Below are 23,046 nucleotides of genomic sequence, written 5' to 3' on the forward strand. Positions count from 1 at the left end.
GCTGATAAAACAGTCTAGTTTATGGAGAGTACAGTAACTGTTGTTATGTCTGTGAACTCAGTTTAATCTCAGAGACTAATAGCAATAATGCATTCTATAAAAGGGGAATTTTGAGTCTAACGTTATAATAAACAATGAAGTAATTTCTCAGCTGTAGATCAGTAGATCATATCAAACAAATATACTGGAAAGTTTTGTGTAAAATTTACAGTAACCAAAGGTGTATATCAGTGTGTTACAGACACAAATGATGGCATCTCTTATATAACTACAAATGTAACTGCTATCACAAAAAAAATTTAAATTTAAATTCCATTGGACCAGGCAAGATGTCTGGTATCTTCTAATACAGAATCAAAGAAAGTGTCTATTCGCTCTCAATCATGTTCAGCATAATGTTAGCATGTAAGCATGTCCTTGACCTACAGCAGCAAGCTGCAATGATACTAATTCACATAGAAAGGGGAGAGTCACTTCAGACCCAAACAATATTAGACCCATCATCCTAATATTCTATGTGAAATCATAGAAAGAACCTTAATGGAACTTATCCAAAATGATACAGTAAACCTGCATATTATGGTAGGTATTTGAACAGTACTGGTTTGTAAGAGGAAATTTCATTTTGCAGACTTGGTGTTTGTCACAGAGGTTTAAGATTATGTGTTGTTAGATCCAGATCTAATATCAGTCATGGGTTAGAGTCTCATGATCTTCAAATGTCTACTAAGTGACAGAGGAATTTCACTAATCAGACATTGTTCCTGGGCTGCCCCTGCAAAGGGACTCACTTCCCATTGGGCTACCCAGATAACAAATGGTATTTATTATTTTATTTATAACATTCTTTGAAAGGTAAAATCAGATATGATGAAGGAATACTGGTGCACTCTGCTTACCTTAATCTTTCTAAGGCACTCAGCACTGTTCTGCATAAGGGAATAACTGTCAAATTAAATGAAATAAATGCGAGTCTAAATATAGTTCAGCAGGGAAATAGTAGACAAGTGGGGTAGGCCTTGCCTCTATCCAGATGGGGGGTTCATAGGTTAGTACTAGGCTAGCTGCCTTTGTGGGCCATTTTAAGCCATTTTCCCCATCTGAGAATCAAACCCTGGATCTTGTGTTTGTAAGGTGAACACCTTAACCATTATGCCAACCTCCCACCCAGGGGTGTTCCACAGGGCTATGTACTTGGGGGCTACTTCTTTTCAGAGTATTCTTCTTAGATATAAAAGTAGGAAACTGGCTTCAGATAACCAAATATTCTGGTGACTATGGAATGGGTAACATAATCGCTTGAATAAAAGATACTAAAGCTCTCAGATTGTCCCTCAAAACATGCACATTATTTATTAACAATTCATTCACCTTTAATGTAAAAAATGCAGCATTATGAGACTTAGCAAAAATGATATAAAAATAAATGTTCAAATGATAAAAAGTGAAATGATTATAGGGATAATGGCAGATGATAGTTCTATGACCAGGGTGCAGCTATCAAAGTCAGAAAAACATGTTATATTGTCCTTTTTCTAAAAGGCTTGTCTAGTTACACCAATGAGATTGTTGTACCATTTTATAACCCACTGATCCAATCCCTTGCTGAATATAGTGGTGCATTTCCTAGCATTCAAACAACCACATGAAACAACCTAAACCGGTACAATAATTCATAGCATGATTTTTCCTCAGGTAGATAATAAATGTTGGAGGTGTGATGGGGAAGAAAGAAAGCAAGAAATAAAAAAAGTAGGAATGTATGATTTAGGAGTATAATGAGTTGGCAGATTTAAAAAAAATTCCCTGCAGACTACTCTGTCAGAAATACTAGGTGAGCAAATGGGTGTAACTAAGGAAATGATTCTTTTGAGATGTGGTGTGGTTTGGTCATGAAGGCGAAGCCCGAGTGGCCAAATAAAGACAACCGTGGGTAAATCCAGCATTAACCACACCCAGAAGTGGGTTATTGCTATTATACAATGACATTACTTAAGAAAAAAAACTTACTTTTCTTATATAATAGCATTGTATAATGCCTCCTTGCTGCCCTTCTGCAGCTGTCTAGTATTCTGCGGCAGTTCTGATGTACTGCGCACGCATATGTTTACGCAGTACATCACAGCTGTGTGTGGAAGCAACGGAGAAAGGAAGATCTCCGTTGCTTTTTAAAAGGTGTCTCGCTATGTTAAAAGAGTTTAACATAGCGAGATATCTTAAAAAAAGCAATGGAGATCTTCCTTTCTCCGTTGCTTTTTTAAAGCTGTCTTGCTATGTTAAACTTTAACACAGCGAGACAGCTTTAAAAAAGGCAACAGAGAAAGAAAGATCTCCGTTGCTTTTTTCTAAGATCTCTCACTATGGTAAACTCATTTAACATAGCGAGATAACAGCAACGGAGCTCTTCTGTTCTCCGTTGCTGTCCAACAAAAAAAAACACTTATACTAATGGAAAGGTCTGGGTGACCGGACCTTTTTCCATTAGTATAAGTCTGATTTACAATGTGCACACTGACCAATCAGCATGCACATTTTGGAATATTAATGGGGGTCGTTGTATAATTACAAGTATTTACTAAAAAATGGCTATCAAAGTCTAAATCAACTATAGTTGGAAGTATCGAATATTGTAAAGGAGATGCAAGAACTGGAAGAGGGATCCTTAGAACAAGGAAAGTGCAAATTTCATAGAAGTAAATAGAAATTGTTCAAACAATGCATTCAGAATAATGTTCAGAAGGAGAAGGAGGAGGAGTGAGGTTTAAGGGAAGGCAGGAATTCAGCAATTTATTTAACTCTGGAATGAGTATAGTTACAAAAAGAAAGAAAGAAAGATATGTGATGTATAATGGGGAACAATGTTAATATGGTTTGTTTTATTTTCTTTTACTATATGTTTGCCTATGTCTTAAGTGATAATTTAATAAAGGTGTTTAAAAAAATAATAATTTGTTGCATGAAAAATGTATGGCGACAGAAAACTTGAAATATTTGGAAAGGCTGCAAGAGCTGTTTTCACAGGATATTTAGAGTTAAGCTTTGCCTGTTCTGCAAGACAATGTCTGGTCCAATTGTATATCAAACTCTATGAATAGTATGCACAGCTGGGGAAGCTGATGACAGATTAGGGAACTAATACTAAAATACATATCAATAATAAGAAAGTGACAAAGCCAAACTGCAACACCTCTCAGCATTATGGAATGCACTTCCCCTCAGAGTCTGAACAAGTTGGACATTAACATCTTTAAAAAATAACCCTGCTGCAATTATAGTAAGAAAGAATATCAGTATGGAAGTACAGTATCCAAGCTTCTTGTTTTTTTCATTATTAATAATTTTTAATTAATCTTTAAAAATTAAAATTGTGCAGATTTAAATAATCACAGAAAGAAAGAAAAAAAATATTTACAGACCTCCACAACAAAATTTAGAATAGTAAAAATCAATCTTCTTGATGGTCAGTTGGCTGTAAGCTTCATAATTGGATATATGTACCAGTGAAGCATTCACGCCTTCAGTGAGGCTCACTGTAACAGTGGCTGTTTCTTTATTACAGCACATTTTATTCCACAGTGGAACTTGGTATCTGTGCTCGTCCACTGAAACACCTTGTAATATGAGTATGCAAATAATTGTGACAAGTTCATTGTGTTCTTTCTGCTGACAACTAAAATGGAATATATTGATTCATGTTTTATATCCAGTATTACATACTGATATTGAAAATATGTAATATATTATACAGTCTTTCTGGCATTCTTGGCTTTAATCTTCTAGTGAGTTTCCATTTGCAGTGCCTGGTCCATTCTTGTATCCCACAGCTGCCCAGCTCCCAAGCCTGTTTGCAGTACTAAGAGCTCAGCGGAATGCATGAATAGAGACCTTTACAGCTAGCTTTTGACTAAACGTTTAATGTGACAGCTACTGCATCCCTGTGACACCATAACAAGTGCACAACTGTGAGATGTAATTTTCTCATAAAGATAAAACTGGGCAGTGCATTTGTGCAATTTCTAATGAAGAAACATGTTAAGATGGATGTCAGACCAGCCAACATAAAGTGTTGTTCTGTGTTCTGTTGAAGGGATTTGAACATAAGGCTAAAAGACCACTGAGGAGCAGAGTATTGTGATTTTGTTAATTCCTGTGTGATGGGATGACATATCTATGGAGCAGGGAAAACTGTGTAAGGCATCAGTATAGTTAGTAGACCCCAATGTACATGAGTGAAAATAGCGTTAAATCCTGATAAGTTGTCCAGCGGTGGTGACAGAATTTTTGCTGACCGCATATAAAGCTTTCCTTTCTTACAGAATAAATGGGAAAAGGTGGGAAGTGTCAAGTCAGTTTGGATATGTTTTCCAGAAGCCAGATGCAAGCAATACAAAACTAACTACACACTACTTGTTAAGATCTTTGACATGGCAGTTAACATTTATGCAAACAACCCCACTACTTTCACATTCAGTGAGCCACTTTAAGCCTCCCTATTTACTTTAGGGTTGCAAATTATATGACAAGTAACAGTTTTAATGCGAGTCAATTAAAATATATAGTGCATATTTATTTGCATTTTTAATTTACTGCATCCTTTACATTTATCTATTTTGCACAGTACTGTTCCTCCCACCTTTTTGCCACAGCTCAGGGCATGAGGCTGTAGAATGCTCATTACATGCCCAGTGTAATAGAATGAGTTGTCTGTTGTACTAAAGACTAAGGTCCCCAGTGCAGAACTGAGTTGGAGGCATCTGTCCTATTTTTCCTATTATGTATCTGTCTCTCCACTCCCTGACCTTCAACTGGTGACTGCACAGTCCTCACAGCCTAAAACATCTAAAGGACGGTGCACCATTTTCTGGCCATCCATACTGGCACGTAGATTAGAGCAATCTTAGAAAGTGAGAAATGCTGTTTACCTTGCAGGCTTATGGTACTGAACATTCAAACTATACCTCTCAGCCTCTTATTGTACGAAATCTGGACAAAGCCTAAGGGAGGACAAAAGCCCCAAAAATAGGTACAGGCTTTAAATATTGCTCTTATCAACTTAGAAAGTTGTTAGAATAACAGGATTGCGTTAGCCTGCATTTTCTAAAGGATAAAAAGTTTGAAACTCAAATGAATCTCATTATTTAGTGACTTCAATCCTCAGTAATTTGCCAGAAAACCACACATTTTATGAGGAAAAGACCAAATATGAGGCAAAAATCTGAACATTCTGCAAAAATCTGCACAGTTGAGAGATATGAGTTTCAAACATTGACGTGGCTCAAGTACATTTAAATCAGATACAGAAGATGGATCACAGTAATGGTGATAAAACTGTTAAAATGTACTCATCCTTTTGATATTTCTTTTCAGTTACTCGTGTGAGAATAGAGCAATGTTTATCTTTAAATACTCTATTCAGAATTGAAACATTAACCTGTATTGTTTGATGATATAACCATTGCTTTCCACAGAATTGTACCAATGCAACTGGACTGACCAGGAGAAGGAGAGATATTACAGCCACACATATAGTTTCTTATGGCCCCATTAGACGAAAACAAATACAAAATGGGGAAGCTAGTCAAAGTAAGTTTCCAGTAAACCTTAGCTGTTGCATGATAATTGTTTATCATTTTCTTGTATGTGACAATGAGACTATAAGCAAAAAACCATGTGTTCTTTGTGAAATTGTAGTCTGAGTTCAGTATTTGCCAATCCATTATTAAACAGTAAAAGAAAATGAATTCTTCTGTAATTGATGACTAGCAAGATGTTTTTGTTTTAAATAAAAATTTGTTTTAAAATATGAACCAGTACAGAAAACTCTACAAGTTGTTTCTAAAATAGTTGGGCCTTCATCTCATAGAGCATTTCAATGAAATATTCTAATGAATGTATGTAAATAGATTGCAAGTGCATTAGCTAGCATATGTGTGTTTAGACATCTTACTTAAGATGGTGTCTGTCAAGAACTACCTAAAGGTGCAGAGGTGGGAAAAAAAACTATGCTGGTGGTGAGTTGTGTTCAGTTAACAACCTAGGTGCCTGAGCACCAGCCTGAAAGGGGGAGGGGAAGGAGTACAAAGCACTTTGTAGAATGATGGTAAGCAACGGGGTTATACACAGCCACACTATGAGATGCCCGTGGAGTGTTTTTGGCAAGTAAACAAAGGTGATGGTGTAGAAACAGGCAGTAATAAAAATCATGCACCTCCTGTAGATCCTTCTAGCATATGAAGAAATGGAACGTCTACACTGCAGACTTTTTGGTAGCCCAGAAAATTATATTAAACCATCAGCCCATATGTCCACGTCTTATGCAGATTACATTCTGAGTCCCCTCGGGGTGCCCTGCAAAAATAATTTAAATCTATTTAGTCTCCGTTCTGTATTTTGGGAATTTTTTTTTTATTCTTTTCTGGCTATCAAACATGTAAAAATAAGTAAGAACCTTCATCACAAGTCCTTACTGGTTATGATCTTGTTGCAGTTATGTGCTGGTGTCTAAAATATTCCTTGTCAACATGAGCATAATATGTGCTGTATAACTCTCTGTCCTCAGGCATTTCCAGATTACAAAATGTCTTGATATAAACTAGTACTTATTTTTGTGGCTTCCTTATGTGATGAAATTGTTTGAGCATCAGAAGCACATAGAAAAAAAAATACAAAAGGCATAACTGTGATCACTTTTTCCCATAGGAAATCATTCCCGGTGCAGTTTCTAAGTGTGCACCACCAAAGTTTTATTTATTTTGGGAGATTTCTCCTTTCTTTGTGTTGGTGTGACCATGGAGTTGGCATATATAAGTTCAGGTTGATGGTGCCTTGCCCCCTTCCCCCACATTAGGAGATCCCCCCAGGAGTTCCCCTGCAAAAAATTAATTTAAATTGATTTTTTCTCCCTTTTGTTTGGGCATTTTTTTTTCATTCTTTCCACTTATATTTCCAGTTTTCAAGAAGTCTTCATTTCACAGTAGAATCTGTTTATGTACCTGTGTGTGTAATACCTATCCCAATTTGCACTTGATACTTTATTTTACTTATTTAACAAACAGTTGGCACCTACATTAACAGTAAAAACATTACACAACACAACCATCCTATCATATTTCATATTTATGGTGATTATTATGACGACCCCCCACTGGACCAATAATCAAGGAGCCTCAATCCTCACCACTGGCACCAGTGAGGAGTGTACACTGAAAGGATAACAGGTATACACACAGTGTTTCCAGATGCAGCTTTCTGCATCAAACGCAATTTCCCTTAAGAGCACACAGAGACCACAGTCAGTCTGGGCTGGTTTCTCCCTCTTTCTCCAGATCCCCAGTAAGATTCCACAATGGCACAGCTATAGGGTTTAGATCTCAGCTGAGTGGCCAAGCCACGACCTCCAGCACCCTGTCTATCCAAACAGTGCTTTGTGTCCCTGCCCAAGTAGCTGACACACACACACACACACACACACACACACACACACACCTGGGAAAGGCTGGCACAGGTTTACTAGCTGTGCCCCCTTTTGCCCAGACTATAAGGTAGTTATGACTGCCACCAGCCAACTTCTATCATTTACTTTAAGGCCCTTAACAAAGGGTGTCCAATCTTACAGTGTAATATTAATATTAATATTAATATTAATACAAATGGTAATCTGACCAAGAGCAAGGCTATTAGGAGTGGCCCACACAGTGTCACTGTGTCACCAAATAAATATGCAAGTAATCTCAAAACTTAATTATCTCTTCAAAGATCAGCCACAATGAAAGGTTTAAATATATAAATATATTTAATAATAAATAATAAAAGAACAACAAAATACTTAGTATATATTCACAGTGACATCAGAGTTGAAAATCACAGGAAATATTTAAAACAACATTGCAGGACAATCTCAAATAAATAAAGAAAAATATTTAAACTAAGCTTTTCTATATTCTTGACTGTATCTAAGAGAATTACTATACCTTAGTTAACTTACAGAGCATGGCAAATGTGTGGTGAATGGTTCCTGTTGTTGTTGTCAGGTCCAAGACAGAATACAGAATGCTGTGTCTCTCCAAGAGACCCCACAGACTAACATCCCAAACACCTCCACTGGGATAGCTTGCAAAATGACATCACCTCTCGTCACCCAACTCCATCCCAGGCTTAACACCCACTGCTGGAAGCTAGCAGCATCCAGCATCCACCTGCAAAAATACACAGACCTCAGATCCTTGGCAGATGCTGGAAGCCACAAAACAACCACATTCCCTCACATCCCAAAACCAGTAATCAGTTTACCCCAGAGACAATGCAGAAAGCTCCCCAGTTTTAGACACCTTGTCTCCTTGCTGCATTGAAACTGAAAGACTCCATTCCCTATGGTGCAGCCACAAAGTAATTCAATTCTAGCCATCCCTCTGACGTTCTGCCGGACTGGAAGCCAACCTCCTGCATTCCAGCCCCCACTGTCAAAACACACACACACAAGCAGCCAGAAAGTGCATGCACACCTCCGCTGCTTTCCAGCAGGGCACACTGTGGCTACAACCCAAGCACAAACACTCCACAAAACATCTCTTCAACACACATGTCTGTAAAAACCTAGTCTAACACACACATGATATACAGCTCCAGCACATCTGCAACACAAGCATCCCATACAAACAGCATCAACATTCACAACTTGACATACAACCACCTACAAACTTTCAGATAGCTGTGTTGGCAGTATCCCACTTCATTACACTTCTACCCCCCCACCCCCCGAAGACTCAAGCTAGTTTTTCAAGTGACCCTTGAAAAACATTGCTTGAGCGGGATGAGCCTATCTGGGAATACATTACCCCATTCCCATCTTGAGATCCCAGCTGCCTTCGCATTGTTGACCCCATTAAGTATTGCACTGTCATATCATATGCCTGCAACCGTAGGCTCCACCATAGTAATTTAGGATTTTGCTGGCTGGCTCCCTGTAGCCATAGCTCCCCCTTAGACTCCTCCTGGCTCCTATGACAAATACTTATCACCAGGGCCTTCCTATCATGGTTATCAGCACTGACCTTCCTTACTACTTTTAAGCGTCCCTCCCAAGCTGCCTGCAGCTTGTTGTGTCTAACAAGAATGAGAACCATAACCTGCTGCCCCACAGCATATCCTCTAGCTCGAGCATTCCTGTCATATCATAACTTTTTCTGCTGTTGGGCTTCTGCCAGGTTCTGCCCGTGAGTTCCCTGAGCCTTGTCCTAAGGTTTAGGACATATACCCCAACAGATTCCTTGTGGGATTCACACTTACCCTCCCACTCATCGCAAATCAAGTCTAGAGGTCCCCTCCCCCCATGCCCATACAGCAACTCAAAGAGTGAAAAACCTGTGGATTCCTGGGACACCTCTCTGTAAGCAAACAACAGATACGGAAAATATTTTCCCCATTTCCTCTTAAGCTGGTCTGCAAATCCCTGTAGTATGGTCTTTAGTGTAGATTTAACCTCTCCACCAGACCATTAGTCTAGGGATGATAGGGTGTGGTCTTTAGGTGCTTCACCCCACAGTGCTCACACAGACAAGCCAACAGGTCTGACATGAAACTGGCACCTCTGTCAGTCAGTATTTCCTTCTGAAAATCTGCCCTGATGAAAGTCTCTAACAAAACATTTGCCACATTTTTTGCCTCAATGGAGGACACAGACACCGCCTCAGGGTATATAGTAGCATAATCTACTACCACTAGGATATACTTCTTCCCTGTGGAAATTGGGATACTCAGCGGCCCCACAATATCTATAGCTACCCTCTGAAATGGCTCCTCAATCACAGACAAAGACACTAAAGGGGCTTTGACCTTGTCTCTTGCCTTGCCTACCTCTTGGCACTACTCACAGGTTCTACAGTACCTTGTTACATCTCTATAAATCCCAGGTCAAAAAAGTTCTGCATAATACATGTCTTTGTATACGTCATGCCCATATAACCTGCAAAGGGAATGTCATGGGCTATGGCTAGAAATGCCAGATGGTAGGCTCTGGGCACTATCAACTGCTGTATTCTCTCACACTCTAGCCCTCCCTCAGGGGTACACGTTATATACAGTAACCCTTTGTCCCAGTATACAGATTCCCCCTGTCCTTGAGAATCAGGTGCCTCCCTGGCTACCTCTTTCAAGCCATGTAATGTAGGGTCTGAGAGCTGAGCCTGTCAAAACTCACTCTTTGTAACCCTTCCCAGCTTCCCTTACACAGGAATTCTGGTATCCTCTGACAGTGGTGCCTCACTGTCGGCCTGGGTTCTACTACTCACCTCTGCCCTTGCAGTCACTCTGTCCAAGGGAACGTCAGTACCCGCTAACAGCTGTGGCTGACCTTCAGTCTCACTGTTACAGGATAGCACCCCCCCCCCGAAGTAGCCAGCTCACCAGTCCTGGCTTCAAGTGTGCAGTCTATCTGGGTCCCCCCCGGCTACCAGACCCACATGCTTGTCTCCAAGCCTGATTGCATGTAACTACATGTACACAAAGTACTGCATTATCAAAATCATTCCGTATTAAGACATCTGCAAGGATATCCTCAAACACACCTACTTGCTTGCTTCCTTTTCCACCCACCCACTCAAGGTGAACCCTAGCCAAAGATATTTGGAATGGGGTCTCTCCTACAGCTCTGACTGGAGTAGACTGCCCAAGCAGGTAGTGCTCCTCTTTAATCATTGCAGGCTTCACAATAGTTAGTTCAGAGGCTGTGTCTCTCTCTTAGCAGTGGCCTGTTTCCCATCTACTAAGATAGGATAGGATATAACCTATTGTGGTAGTTTGGTAGCCTTGTTGTCTCCAGACAACTTACTGCTGGAATTCTGTCATTCCCACTTACTGGCTCTCCCACCTTTTGTTCCCCATCTTGTCTCAGTGGACATCTATATGCTACATGGCCCACTGGTTACATTTAAAACATTTAACCTTTGATGCTGGCCATGTACCCGAACTAGTGGCTTCCCCCCTGTTACTGGCAGACTCTGTTGGGAAGTTTAGGCTGCCCACCCTGGGTTTCCTTAGACCCATGTGCAGCACTGGGTATCTCTTTCTTGTGCAGTGATACCCTGCTTGCTAGGTATAGGTCTCCCTTTTTCCCCAACTCATCTGCGGTATTACATTCTCTATCTACTTACTAGATTCTCATGTCTTCAGTTAAAGTGCTAAGGTCTTGTTTCCTCACCAAAAGGTCTGCCAGCCCTTCAAAAGTGGTGACATGATACTCACTCACCCATCTATGAAAATAAGTGCTTAACTCAGAAATATATTCACACACACTTTTATCTGCCTTGTGTCTATGCTCACAAAACTTTTTTCTATAAGTTTTAGGCATTCACTTAAAACACTCTAATAAACAATTTTTAACAGTATTATAATTTAAACAATCAATATCAGACAATTTAGAAACAACAGTTATAGAGACAATTTAGAAACAGCAGTTACAGCTTTACCATGGAGTAAGGGGGTCAGGAACCATACCCGAACGTGGTCAACATTATACTGTTTACATACCCTTTCAAACATATGAATAAAACTATCAAAATTATCATCCTCTGTAAATTGTGGAAGAAATTTACTGACCTTTATTGCTTCTGGGGTTCGGTTATTCCTTTGCCATTACCTCCATGACCCTGGAGAAGAGTCAGCATCTCCTTTTCATGTTGCCTCTGCCTCTCATTTTCTTCAGCCTCCAAATGTCCTAGTCTCTCATTTTCTTCAGCCTCCAGACATCTCAGTTTCTCTGCTGATTCTATTTCCAAACATTTGGCCTCCAGTTCAAGTCTCTTTAACTCTAGATGGATTTTTAAGTCCTCTGAGGCAAGGTTGAACTGTCCATTTTTTGAGAGCTGTACATCCCCAAGGCCAGTCTTGTTGTCCTCCTGGTTGCTGGACTGTGATGCGGTTGTGACTAAGGCTGCAGTCATTTCTGCTTTAGTCAGGTTGGCATGCGGCAGTCCTTTGGCTTGGCACATCTAAGCCAACTGGCTCCTTGTCAGCTTGCCATACTCCTCTGCTGACATCCTTGCCTGTTCTCCCTGACTAACTAAGCTAATGAAAATTAAATAAATAAATAAATCCAAGACCAGATAATAATGCCAGCAGCCTAAATGATCAGTTGAAGAAACTGACACTTTATTCCACATAAAAAATCAAATTAAAACATCAACAAAATAACATAACTCGATTAAAACGTAAAGGATTGAGTGCTTTCATCCATAGTTACCAGAAAGATGGTTTTCCATGATGAAAATTCGAGGTTACAAGAAGAAGCTGGTTCAAATGGAGGAAGATTATCTGGGAAAGCATAAAATTTAGATTCCATGGAGAATAGGGAGATTTCACAGGTGGTCTAATATGAAAAGTCCCTTTGAGAAAGGCTTTGGATAACTTGTGATATATGATATTCAACCCTTCAAATCCAAGATGAAAATTAGAAATAGCAGCCAATTAGACACAGACTGTTGCTGCTGTGGCTCCTTTGTTAAAAATCATAGTTAAGAACTCTAAAATAGAGACCATAGGGGCTTGGTAAGGATCAATATTATTTTTAGAGGCCCATATAGACAATTGTTTCCATTTGCTAAGATATAGCTTCCTGGTAGAAGATTTATTAGAAGATAAAAGGATCTGTTTTGTCTCATTACAGAGGTTATGGAACCTGGCTATGATGGGAACTGGAGCAGCCAAGCTGTCAGCTTCAGGGACTGCAGAGAGGGATGACGATCCCCCAGCCATTGCATCAGGAGGTCTGGAACTGGGTCCAGAATCCAAGGATCATCCAAAAGATGAAGTTGGAGGAAGGGAAACCAAATCTGATGAGGCCAATGAGGGGCTATTAGAATGATGGTCCTTCCCAGGGTTTTTGCTTTCTGTAGACCCTTAGGTATCAGTGGGATTAGTGGAAATGCATAGAGGAGACCCGGAGGCCAATCTTGTATGAATGCGTCCCTTGGGGCTTCTCCTGGAGAGGAGATCAGGGCAAAGTAGTGTCTGCATTTCATGTTCATGTGACTGGCAAAAAGGTCACAGCAAGGCTGGCCCCACCTGCGGAATATCTTGTCCGCTATTTCTTTCTTGAGGGACCACTCATGTGGCAACAAGATGGCCCTGCTGAGCTTGTCTGCTATCACGTTGGATTTCCCCGGGATGTGCGTTGCCAACAGAAAGCGCTGGGTGGAAACAGCCCACTGCCAAACTCTGAGGGCCTCTCGACAAAGGGGGTAAGACCTGGTTCCTCCTTGTTTGTTCAAATACCAGACCACCGACATGTTGTCTGTCTGAATTGCAATCGTACCCAGAGGAAGAAAGTCCTGAAAGTACTGCAATGCCAGAAGTACCGCTTTCATCTCCGGGACATTGATATGCAGATGTGTCTCTTGATCGGTCCATGTGCCTTGGGCTGTCTTTCCCTGAAAATGCCCCCACCCCACCCTATCAGGGAAGCGTCCATGGTCACAGTGGCTGCTGGAGGGGGTAGCAGAAATGGGCATCCTATCGTGACAGGAAGTGAAGTCAACCACCACTGAAGGTCCTTTTTGCAGGAATTTGCGATCATTATAGTGTGAGACATGAGAAGCTCTTGGTAAGACCATTGAGTGAACAATAGCCATTGCAGTAACCGCATGTGCATACGAGCTAGTGATATGGCTAGAATTGCTGCTGCCATCATGCCCAATAATTTCAGAATTTCTGATGCTGGTGCTCTTTCTTTTGGTATTAGAATGCTGACATGCTGATGAAGAAGAAGGACTCTTTTTATTGGAAGCCTTAGTGTGGTGGTGGTGGTGTCCATCTCTGCCCCGATAAAAACGATATGCTGCAATGGCGACAAGACAGATTTTTCTGAGTTGATTGTAATGCCCAGATGATTGCAGAATGACAGAGTGGACTCTCTGGCCTGAATGAGTTGATGCCTGGTGGTGGCGGTAAGGAGCCAATCATCTAGGTACAGAAACACCTGGAATCCTAGACGCCTAAGGTGAGCTGTGACCACTGCCATGCATTTGGTGAACACTCTGGGGGCTGTAGTGAGACCAAAGGGCAGAGCTTGAAACTGATAATGATTGGCTCACAGCCAGAAGCGCAGGTGATCCCTGGATGGTCTGGCTATTTTTATGTGGTAGTACGTATCTTTGAGATCTATCGAGCACATCAAATTGTCTTTCCTCTAAGAAGAGAAGTATAGACTGAAGCGTGACCATCCAAAACTTCTCTTTCTTTATGTATTGGTTCAGTCTGCTGTGGACCAATATGGGTCTCCAGTCCCCTGTCTTCTCTGGAGCCAAAAAGAATCTTGAGTAAGTTCTGGATCCTGTCTGGTCTGCTGGGACTGGTTGGATGACTCTTTTTCTTAGCAACGTTTGGACCTCTATTGTTGCCTGTTCCCTGTAACTGGGTGGAACGTCCGGGATTTTTCTTATGATTGGAGGGGGTGTGGCGAATGGAATGAAGTATCCTCTGGAAATGATACTTTGTACCCAGCTGTCTTTTGTTATTTTGAGTCAGGCATCTGGGTACAAAGATAAGTGACCCCCGACTGCCTCCAGAGCAGGACAGTCGAGCCTCCTCTCAGGAGTGCTGCTATGGCTTCCCAGAGAAGTGATCTCTGTCACTCTGGTGTTGTGGACTCCCTCTGCCGCAAGGGTGGCGTCTTCCATTATTGCCCCCTCCTCTGTCCCTGGAGGGGGGATTCATCACGTGTGTCCTGAAAGGCTCCTTGGGCTTTTCAGAACCACATTTTTCCTCCCCTTTGACCTTTAGGGTAGGATCGGTTAGGGATGGAAAAACGGATCCAGATGGCAGAGTCTTTCCATCCTGTTCACACCTGGTTAAGGTTTCCTTCACTTTAAGCCTGAAAAGGGATGAGCTATCAAAGGGAGTGTTCACGAAGGATGACTTGAAGGGCTCCGCGAAGGAACACAAGTGCATCCAGGAATGTCTCCTAAGAGCAACTCCTATACCCGCTGCCCTACTCGTTCCATCAGCTGCATAAGAGATGAGGCGCATGGATGAGTTGACAATAGAATTGAGGGTAGCAAGCTGGGCAGCAACTTTGTCGGAAATCCTGCAGCTACTGTACCCTGAAGAGTATCTCCTAGATCCTTAAGGAGATCTCTTTGTAACCTATTAAAATGGGTTAAATAGTTTAGCGAACGGAGAGCAAAGATCACTGAATTAAACATGTTCTTCTCATATCTATCCATAATCCTGGAGTCTCTGTTAGGAGGATGGATAGACGAGGAAGTCTTAGGCATTTCCTTTTTGGTGGCTGCCGCCACCATCATGGCATCAACCGGAACACCTTTTGTTAAAAATGTTTTGTCAAGGGGGGCAGAAATGAATTTATTAGGCCTCCTAGGGACAGGCTCCATAGTATCCGGAGACTCCCACGCCCTTCATGAGACCAGCTGCATCAGCTCATTGATGGGTGGAGACACCCAAGAAGTGGAGGGTTGAGACCCAAAAGCTTTCAGGAGAAATGACTCATCCTCAGTAGGGCTTTGGGACTTCCAGTCACCCCTCTGCCTAAGGATCTCAAGTATCACAGCGAATGAGATATCCTCAGAGGGGGACTGTGGGGACCCTTCTGACTCATCTAAGTCAATATCTGATGTTAGTGACTCCTGTGGGGAGTCTATATGTTTCCTCTTACACAATCTCTTCCCGGGAACATCATCTGTGGGAGCTTCTGGTCAGGTCTTGGAAGAGCAGGGGCCACCCAATGGGGCTTCCTGAGGCTCTGGGTCTCTATGCTTGGTCAGGATGTGCGAGGCAGAAGCAGACACACGCACTTTGGGGGAGGAGGAAATCAGACCTGAGGTTGAAGATGTCCTAGGAGACATGACTCTCCTCATGGCATCGAAAGCACCTCTGCTCTGATGCGAGGAAGCCGACAGATACAAAGAAACCAGCGACACCCCCGGCACCAGGAGAGTAGGCTCTGAGCCCTAGGTAGGAGCCGAGCTCATCTGAGCCAAGGCCCTGGGAGGCAAAGTTGGAACCAACAAGTTGGTCCGACTGTCCTCCCCGGGCCCGACTAGAGAGTGTCAGCTTGTAGAGTCCTCAATCGGCACCGAGGACATCAGAGTGCACAAAGCCGAAGACACTGGAGCAGGTGTCAGCTCTGAGGGTTCCACTAACATCAGGTCTGCCTCCTCTGGCTCCAAAGGACCAGCATGACTCGGAGGAGGAATAGTTAAAGTCGGTGCAAGGGTCTTCGGCTCCGAAGCCATTTGGGTCAAATCCGATAACATTTTTGCTAAGGCCGTTGTTAATAACAGCTTCTGCACCACACAATCCACATCCAGATCTGACAGGCTGATAGAGGATCGAGAAGAGTGTACCGAAGGTGGTACCGACTGGAGAAGTGGACTCTTAGGCGCTTTGGACACCGGTTCCAAGACTGGGGACCGGCTCCGAAAGGTAAAGACTGTTGGTTCTGATGGCAGTGGAGCCAAAGTCGAAGACTTTTTCGATTTCTTCGAGTCTGAAGTCTTGGAAGACTTTGAGGACTTGCTGGATCCATCTTGGTCACTCAAAGCTTCTTGAAACGACGGTTTCAGCAACCCTCTATCAATCATTTTTCTCTTCCTTTCCTGTAACACCCTAGAGGAAAAAGAATGGCATATAGCACAGCTGTCTTGTAAATGCAGAGATCCTAGGCAGTATACACAGTTAACGTGGCTGTCTGTTACAGACATCTGTTGTCCACACTTTGGGCACTTTTTAAACCCATACTTGGGGTGCTTGTCTTGGTCAGCCATTGAGAAAAAATTACTGTCAACACAATACAAACTTGGCAGTAATTGACTAAAGAAGCCTTAAAAATCAGGCTAAGTCACACTCACACACACACACACACACACACACACACACACAGCAGAAATGCAAGTTCAATGCATATATATATATATATATATATATATATATATATATATGGCTATATATGACAGTAAAAGCCTTTACTGTCACACAATTGTCTGACACACAATATGAGCAGACTATGCAAAAAAGAAGATAGCTGCTAAGATAACACACTAAAATATTCAAGACAGAAATTACTGTACACACAAGAAAGAAATTGTAACAGTAATTATAACTTTAAGCTTTTCCTAAACAACTGAAGGCTAAGCTACTAAATAGAAGAAAACTACACACTAAATAATTTCTATATCAAACAATGTGACAAAAGTCACTGACTAAGCACACTCTAAGAACTAGCAAAAAACTTTTAAACTAGGCCTAAAACAAGAGGTCACTAAAAGGCTTTATCACACACTAAGGGAAGGGACTAAATAGCAGAAATACACACAATAAAGCTATAAGAGATTTGTAAAACTATCTAAATACAACAACTATCTAAATTTTAGACTAAAGAATTAGAAAAAAACAGTTTACTGCCCCGAGCTAATTTCAGAACCTCCGATCTATTGCAGCGAAAAACTAGATCTGAGGTGATTCCAGGTGCATCATGGGATAAGGACTTGGCCTCAAGCTATTTGAAGACCTCGAGCTTTGCAATTGGCCGTATCAGGCATATAGCACAGCTGTCTTGTAAATGCAGAGAGCCTAGGCAGTATACACAGTTAACGTGGTTGTCTGTTACAGACATCTTTTGTCCACACTTTGGGCACTTTTTAAACCCATACTTGGGGTGCTTGTCTTGGTCAGCCATCGAGAAAAAATTACTGTCACACAATACAAACTTGGCAGTAATTGACTAAAGAAGCCTTAAAAATCAGGCTACGTCACACACACACACACACACACACACACACACACACACACACACACACACACAGCAGAAATGCAAGTTCAATATATATATATATATATATATATATATATATATATATGGCTATATATGACAGTAAAAGCCTTTACTGTCACACAACTGACTGACACACAATATGAGCAGACTATGCAAAAAAGAAGATAGCTGCTAAGATAACACACTAAAATATTCAAGACAGAAATTACTGTACACACAAGAAAAAAATTGTAACAGTAATTATAACTTTAAGCCTTTCCTAAACAACTGAAGGCTAAGCTACTAAATAGAAAAAAACTCTACACACTAAATAATTTCTATATCAAACAATGTGACAAAAGTCACTGACTAAGCACACTCTAAGAACTAGCAAAAAACTTTTAAACTAGGCCTAAAACAAGAGGCCACTAAAAGGCTTTATCACACACTAAGGGAAGGGACTAAATAGCAGAAATACACACAATAAAGCTATAAGAGCTTTGTAAAACTATCTAAATACAACTATCTAAATTTTAGACTAAAGAATTAGAAAAAAACAGTTTACTGCCCCGAGCTAATTTCAGAACCTCCGATCTATTGCAGTGAAAAACTAGATCTGAGGTGATTCCAGGTGCATCATGGGATAAGGACTTGGCCTCGAGCTATTTGAAGACCTCAAGCTTTGCAATTGGCCGTATCAGAGCCGAGGGATCAGCTCTGAACCCATCAGTAAAGAATGAACGGCGAGACTGAACAACTTCACATCTGGAATTTCAGCGGGTGTACGTTGAAATGAAAAAGACATTAACTGGAATTTCAGCAGGTGTATGTTGAAAAGACAAAGACATTAACTGCAATCGGCAGGCAGTAGAAGCATAGATGTGAATGGGAAGGATAGATACTAATTCTGAAGCTGAGTACCCCTGAGTAATGATCCTTCTCAGAGATGCAGCAGACTTGGAGTTAGTATTTATAAGTAGCAGGGGTGTTGGGGCACAACCCACTATATTGGGGGTACAGGGTTTTAAACCCCCATGCAAATGATTTAATAAAATATCAGTGAGTTTCAAAAATGTGCTTTTTTTCACTGAGCAAAAATTGATTTTTTGAAGTTGCAGGACCCAAATGTTGAGCCTTATACATGTGTTAGTGAGTGAAATATCAACAGGTACTGATGAAATAATATACTGCACAACATTTTCAAGATTATTCCCAGTTTTCTACAACACATGCATAAGCTTGTGTGAGTGTGGATTGTTCCCTAATGAAGTATTTTTCTTCTTCTCCTTTCCTTGGTTCTGGTGCTTTTTCACCCAAGTATGAATAAAATAGCTTCTTTATTTGTTGCTTCTCATTTTGTTCATTGCTATCCTAATTCATATAGCCTCAATACATTTTTACTGCTTCATACAGATAGTTGTCTAAACTAGTCTTATGCCCGTGCGTCTCATAGCTGTACCTTCTTACACTAATAATCCATGCAGTGAGCTTTTTTATCAATAACTCACAACTGGGTGTGGGCAAATCCTATGTTACTCACACACAGGAGTGGATTATTGCTATTATACAATAACATTACTTAAGAAAAAAACGTCTTAACTTTTCTGAGTGATGTCATTGTATTTGTGGACTTTAGTGCTCTTCTGTGGACTCCTGGTAGTCTGAGGCAAGTAGAATGTTAACTGCTCACGTGTTAAGCTTGTAAGTGGCTGTATAATACACTGAGGTTTCTGACAATTTTTTTTTTTTTTTTTTTGCGATAATGAAGAATTTCTTGTGGCACCTTCTATGTATAGTCTGCATCTCTTTTTTTGTATTGGTCCTGCAAAGTCTGAGGAGGTACTTTTTTCTGCAGAATCTGTTTGTTTAGGGAGCAAATTATATTTATTTATTTTACATTTGTTTACCAGGAAAGTCCAATTGGATACAGGTCATTTTTCAGTGGAGTCCTGGGGAGAAAAGCTCCAGTTATAAGAAATACAAACATTGCAGAGAAGTATTCGCAAACAACAGTTACATAATGATGGACAATACAATTCTTTAGAAGCAAACATTTACATCATACATGAATATATACAATTTAAACGAGAAAGAGAACTAGTTTCCATACAGTTGAGGTCAACTATTGCTGTAAGATAACACTCAATGAGCAATATTTCGTTAAAGAGACTGAGGTAAGGCCTATTCATGACAGTTGCAAGAAAAGAGCCAAGTGTCTATTAAGTGTGATTTTAGGAGCTTTTAAATTGTAGTACAGAGCAGTTGGAGGTTATTGGGATTGGCAGTGTATTCCATATTTTAGGAATGAAGTTTGAGAAGAGTGATTCTCCTGCTGAGTTGTTAGCTTTAGTGATGTCTAGAAGGAGTTTGTTACTAGAACGGAGGGATCTAGAACTGGTGTATGGTTGTATAAAATTTTAGAGAGCAGGGGTTTTATCTAGTTGATGCAGTATTTTGTGGGCAAAGGTTAATTGATTAAACTGTAGCAGCTGAGGAAGTTCTAGCCACTTTAGCTGTTTAAGAGAAGTACAGTGATGTGTCCTGTATGAGGCATCAGTGGCAAACTTGGCAATTTTTCTGTAACAAGATTCCAATTTGGTTAGATCAGGCATACAGGACAGACAAGAGGTGTGTGCGAGTGATAGTAGCTTTTGTGTTTTTTTGTTAGAAAGTGTTTGTTTCTGTATATAAGACCTAGTTTCTTGTGGACCTTCTTAATGGTTTGAGGTATGTGAATATCGCGTTTTGAGATATTGTCAATTTCTACACCTAGCAGTTTAGTGTGAATTATTGGGGTGATAATAGTTTTATTTTTGGATAAGATATTGAAAGACAGTGAATATGAGGGGGATCTTGTTTGGTAGAAGAGAAGGAGATTTTCTTTTTGTTGGGATTTAGAATGAATTGAGAGTTAGTGAGCCATGCTTCCACGGATAGAAAGGAATCTTGGGTTATGCTGTGGAGGTCTTGTAGGGAGGAGCCTGCACATATTAGAGTAGTCTGAATATTGTTAACACTGAGGTGTGAAGTGTGGAGGTATAGAGCTGGTTAGTGAATAGAGAGAATAGTAGAGGCCCAAGGATGGAGCCTTGTTGAACCCCTAAGGCAACTGGGAGAAGAAGGGAAAGGTTGTGTTGCCACTGAATGGCCTGCTGTTGTCCTGATAGGTAGCTTTGAAACCAGGGGATAGAGGAGCTACTAAGGTTTAGGGTGGAAAGAACATGGATGAGTTTATTGTGATTTACCATGTCAAAGGCTTTGGACAAGTCCAAAAATATGGCATATTCAAATTGTCCGTTAATTCTATAGTGGTTCACTGTGTTAATAAAGGACATTAGGGCTATGCTGGTGCAGTGAGAGGGGTGAAAAAACGTGTTGAGTGCTTGATAATAGTTTAGGTGCATGAAGGTAGTCCATGAATTGGGTATGTGTGACTCTCTCTAGGATTTTAGATAAGGGTGACAGGATGGCAACTGGATGATCATTAGTGAGTTTAGTGGAATTACCTCCCTTGTGTAAAGGCAGAATGTGGGAGATTTTCCAAATAACAGGTACCAGGCTCTCTGGCATTGATATGTTTATGAGTATGGTTACTGGGTATGCTATTGCTTCTGCTGAGATTTGCAGAAAGTCAGCTGGAAGGCTGTCTGCAGCTAGCATGGTTAGTTTCAGTTTCTTAAGTAATTTGTTATGGTATCAACAGTGCGTGTGTGTGTGTGTGTGTGTGTGTGTGAGTGTGTGTGTGTGTGTGTGTGTGTGAAATGGGGGGTATATCTCTTAACTGTCTGTGATCATGCTAACTTGCATTTTATCTTGTACCTGGTATACTCTGTAATGTTCCTTTTGCTGCAGCATATTCCAATAGAAATTCTGGTCACGTCAGAGTACTTCAGTGACTGGACTGACTTCTGTTGGGATATAGTTGATTTACAATAGGCATGCTGACTGGGCTGTCCAATCAGCATGCACAATTTTGAATAGTTAAGTTGTTATTGTGTAATTTATGTTACAGAGTTTTTCAGTACCTACCTTTGAGTTTTTCTCATATTTAATGTGTGCAGTTTATAACACATATTAAACTGTGACCATGGTCAGACAAACATAAATTGTAATGAGTAATTCTGTAATGGTCTTCAAATGTAAGACTACCTGCAGAGTTCTGATGTTCACATGACTGTAGTGGTTAATTCTGATTTGTGCCATATACTGCCAGGAGCATATAGTTAATTCTAATTTGTACCATATGCACTCAAAAGCACTGTATTTGTAGTAGAGATGTGCAATCCTTGTTAACATACTCTTTTCTGTCATGCTCAGTGATAAGCCAGCTTTCCATAAGATACTCACCTTTTAAAAAAAGACTAACAACAAAAATAAATGTGCCTTCAAAAAATTAAGTACTGATAAGTGCCTGCTCTTTCTGTTTCAGCCTCAGGAAACCTTCCCCCTGTAGAAACACTTGTTCTTGCTGGGTTACTTGTATTAGTTCTGATCGTAACTGGAATCTTTGGAAAGCTTTGGTTTCAGTCACAAAGGGAGTATCCAGCAATGCCAGCTCAGCTGACGCTATCCAACATTCGTCACCATTCTGAAGTGGCTTCATGAATACCATTACATGCCATCTGCTATCTGGGGTTGTGAATGTTACATTGAACTATAAACACATTGAATTAATGTAAATGTTCACTTGCATATAATGTTTATTTTTGTACACATTTTTGTTATTAAATATGCAAATTATCTTATTGTCTCATACATTCAACAACAAGATTTATGAGTCTGGACAGGCTGATTAAGTTACGTTTATTGTGAACTGGTGCCGCTATGGATGAAGGTATGAGGAAGTATTTCTTGTCAGATACACAACACAGGATCAAGTGAGTCTCATTCAGTAAAATTGTACCTACACCACTGTCCAATGAACTCTGAAAACTAAAATCAATATCAGTCATTCCCAGTCAGCACTGTGCTACTTTGATCCATATTAAGAACTCAGCTACTAACACTCAGCTCGGTGGCCAGGAGCAACTTCTGGCTGTAGATCTCACCACTGGAAAAGGAGGCTCTGCCTTCCTTTATTGCTGTTATCACAGCAGCTTGCTGGGCAATTCACAGTTAAGTAGGGTTGGCTGTTTACATAATGCTAAACTGTGAAGCAGGTAAGGTACACAAACCAGATGGGAGATACTTCTAAGGAAGAACCCACAAACACAAGCATATTCAGTCAGTACACCAAACAGCTTATTAGCAGCCTCTTTACAGCAGAAAATTTAAAAAGGAATGCA

General features: G+C 40.7%; 1 protein-coding gene across 1 annotated transcript in view; it reads left to right on the forward strand.

Annotated features, from left to right (window-relative positions):
- LOC122799593 (uromodulin-like) overlaps nucleotides 1-22,503 on the forward strand; it is a 561,298-nt gene extending 538,795 nt beyond the window's left edge. Inside the window, exons 8-9 of the mRNA XM_044068761.1 lie at nucleotides 5,469-5,583; nucleotides 22,191-22,503. Coding sequence (XP_043924696.1) covers nucleotides 5,469-5,583; nucleotides 22,191-22,366 — 291 coding nt within the window. The 3' untranslated portion in view covers nucleotides 22,367-22,503. The remainder of the gene's footprint in view (nucleotides 1-5,468; nucleotides 5,584-22,190) is intronic.
- The last annotated feature ends 543 nt before the right edge of the window (nucleotides 22,504-23,046 follow it).

Source organism: Protopterus annectens, chromosome 1.part0 (genome assembly GCF_019279795.1).
Source record: "Protopterus annectens isolate FY-2018-M chromosome 1.part0, PAN1.0, whole genome shotgun sequence".
Taxonomy (NCBI): domain Eukaryota; kingdom Metazoa; phylum Chordata; order Ceratodontiformes; family Protopteridae; genus Protopterus; species Protopterus annectens.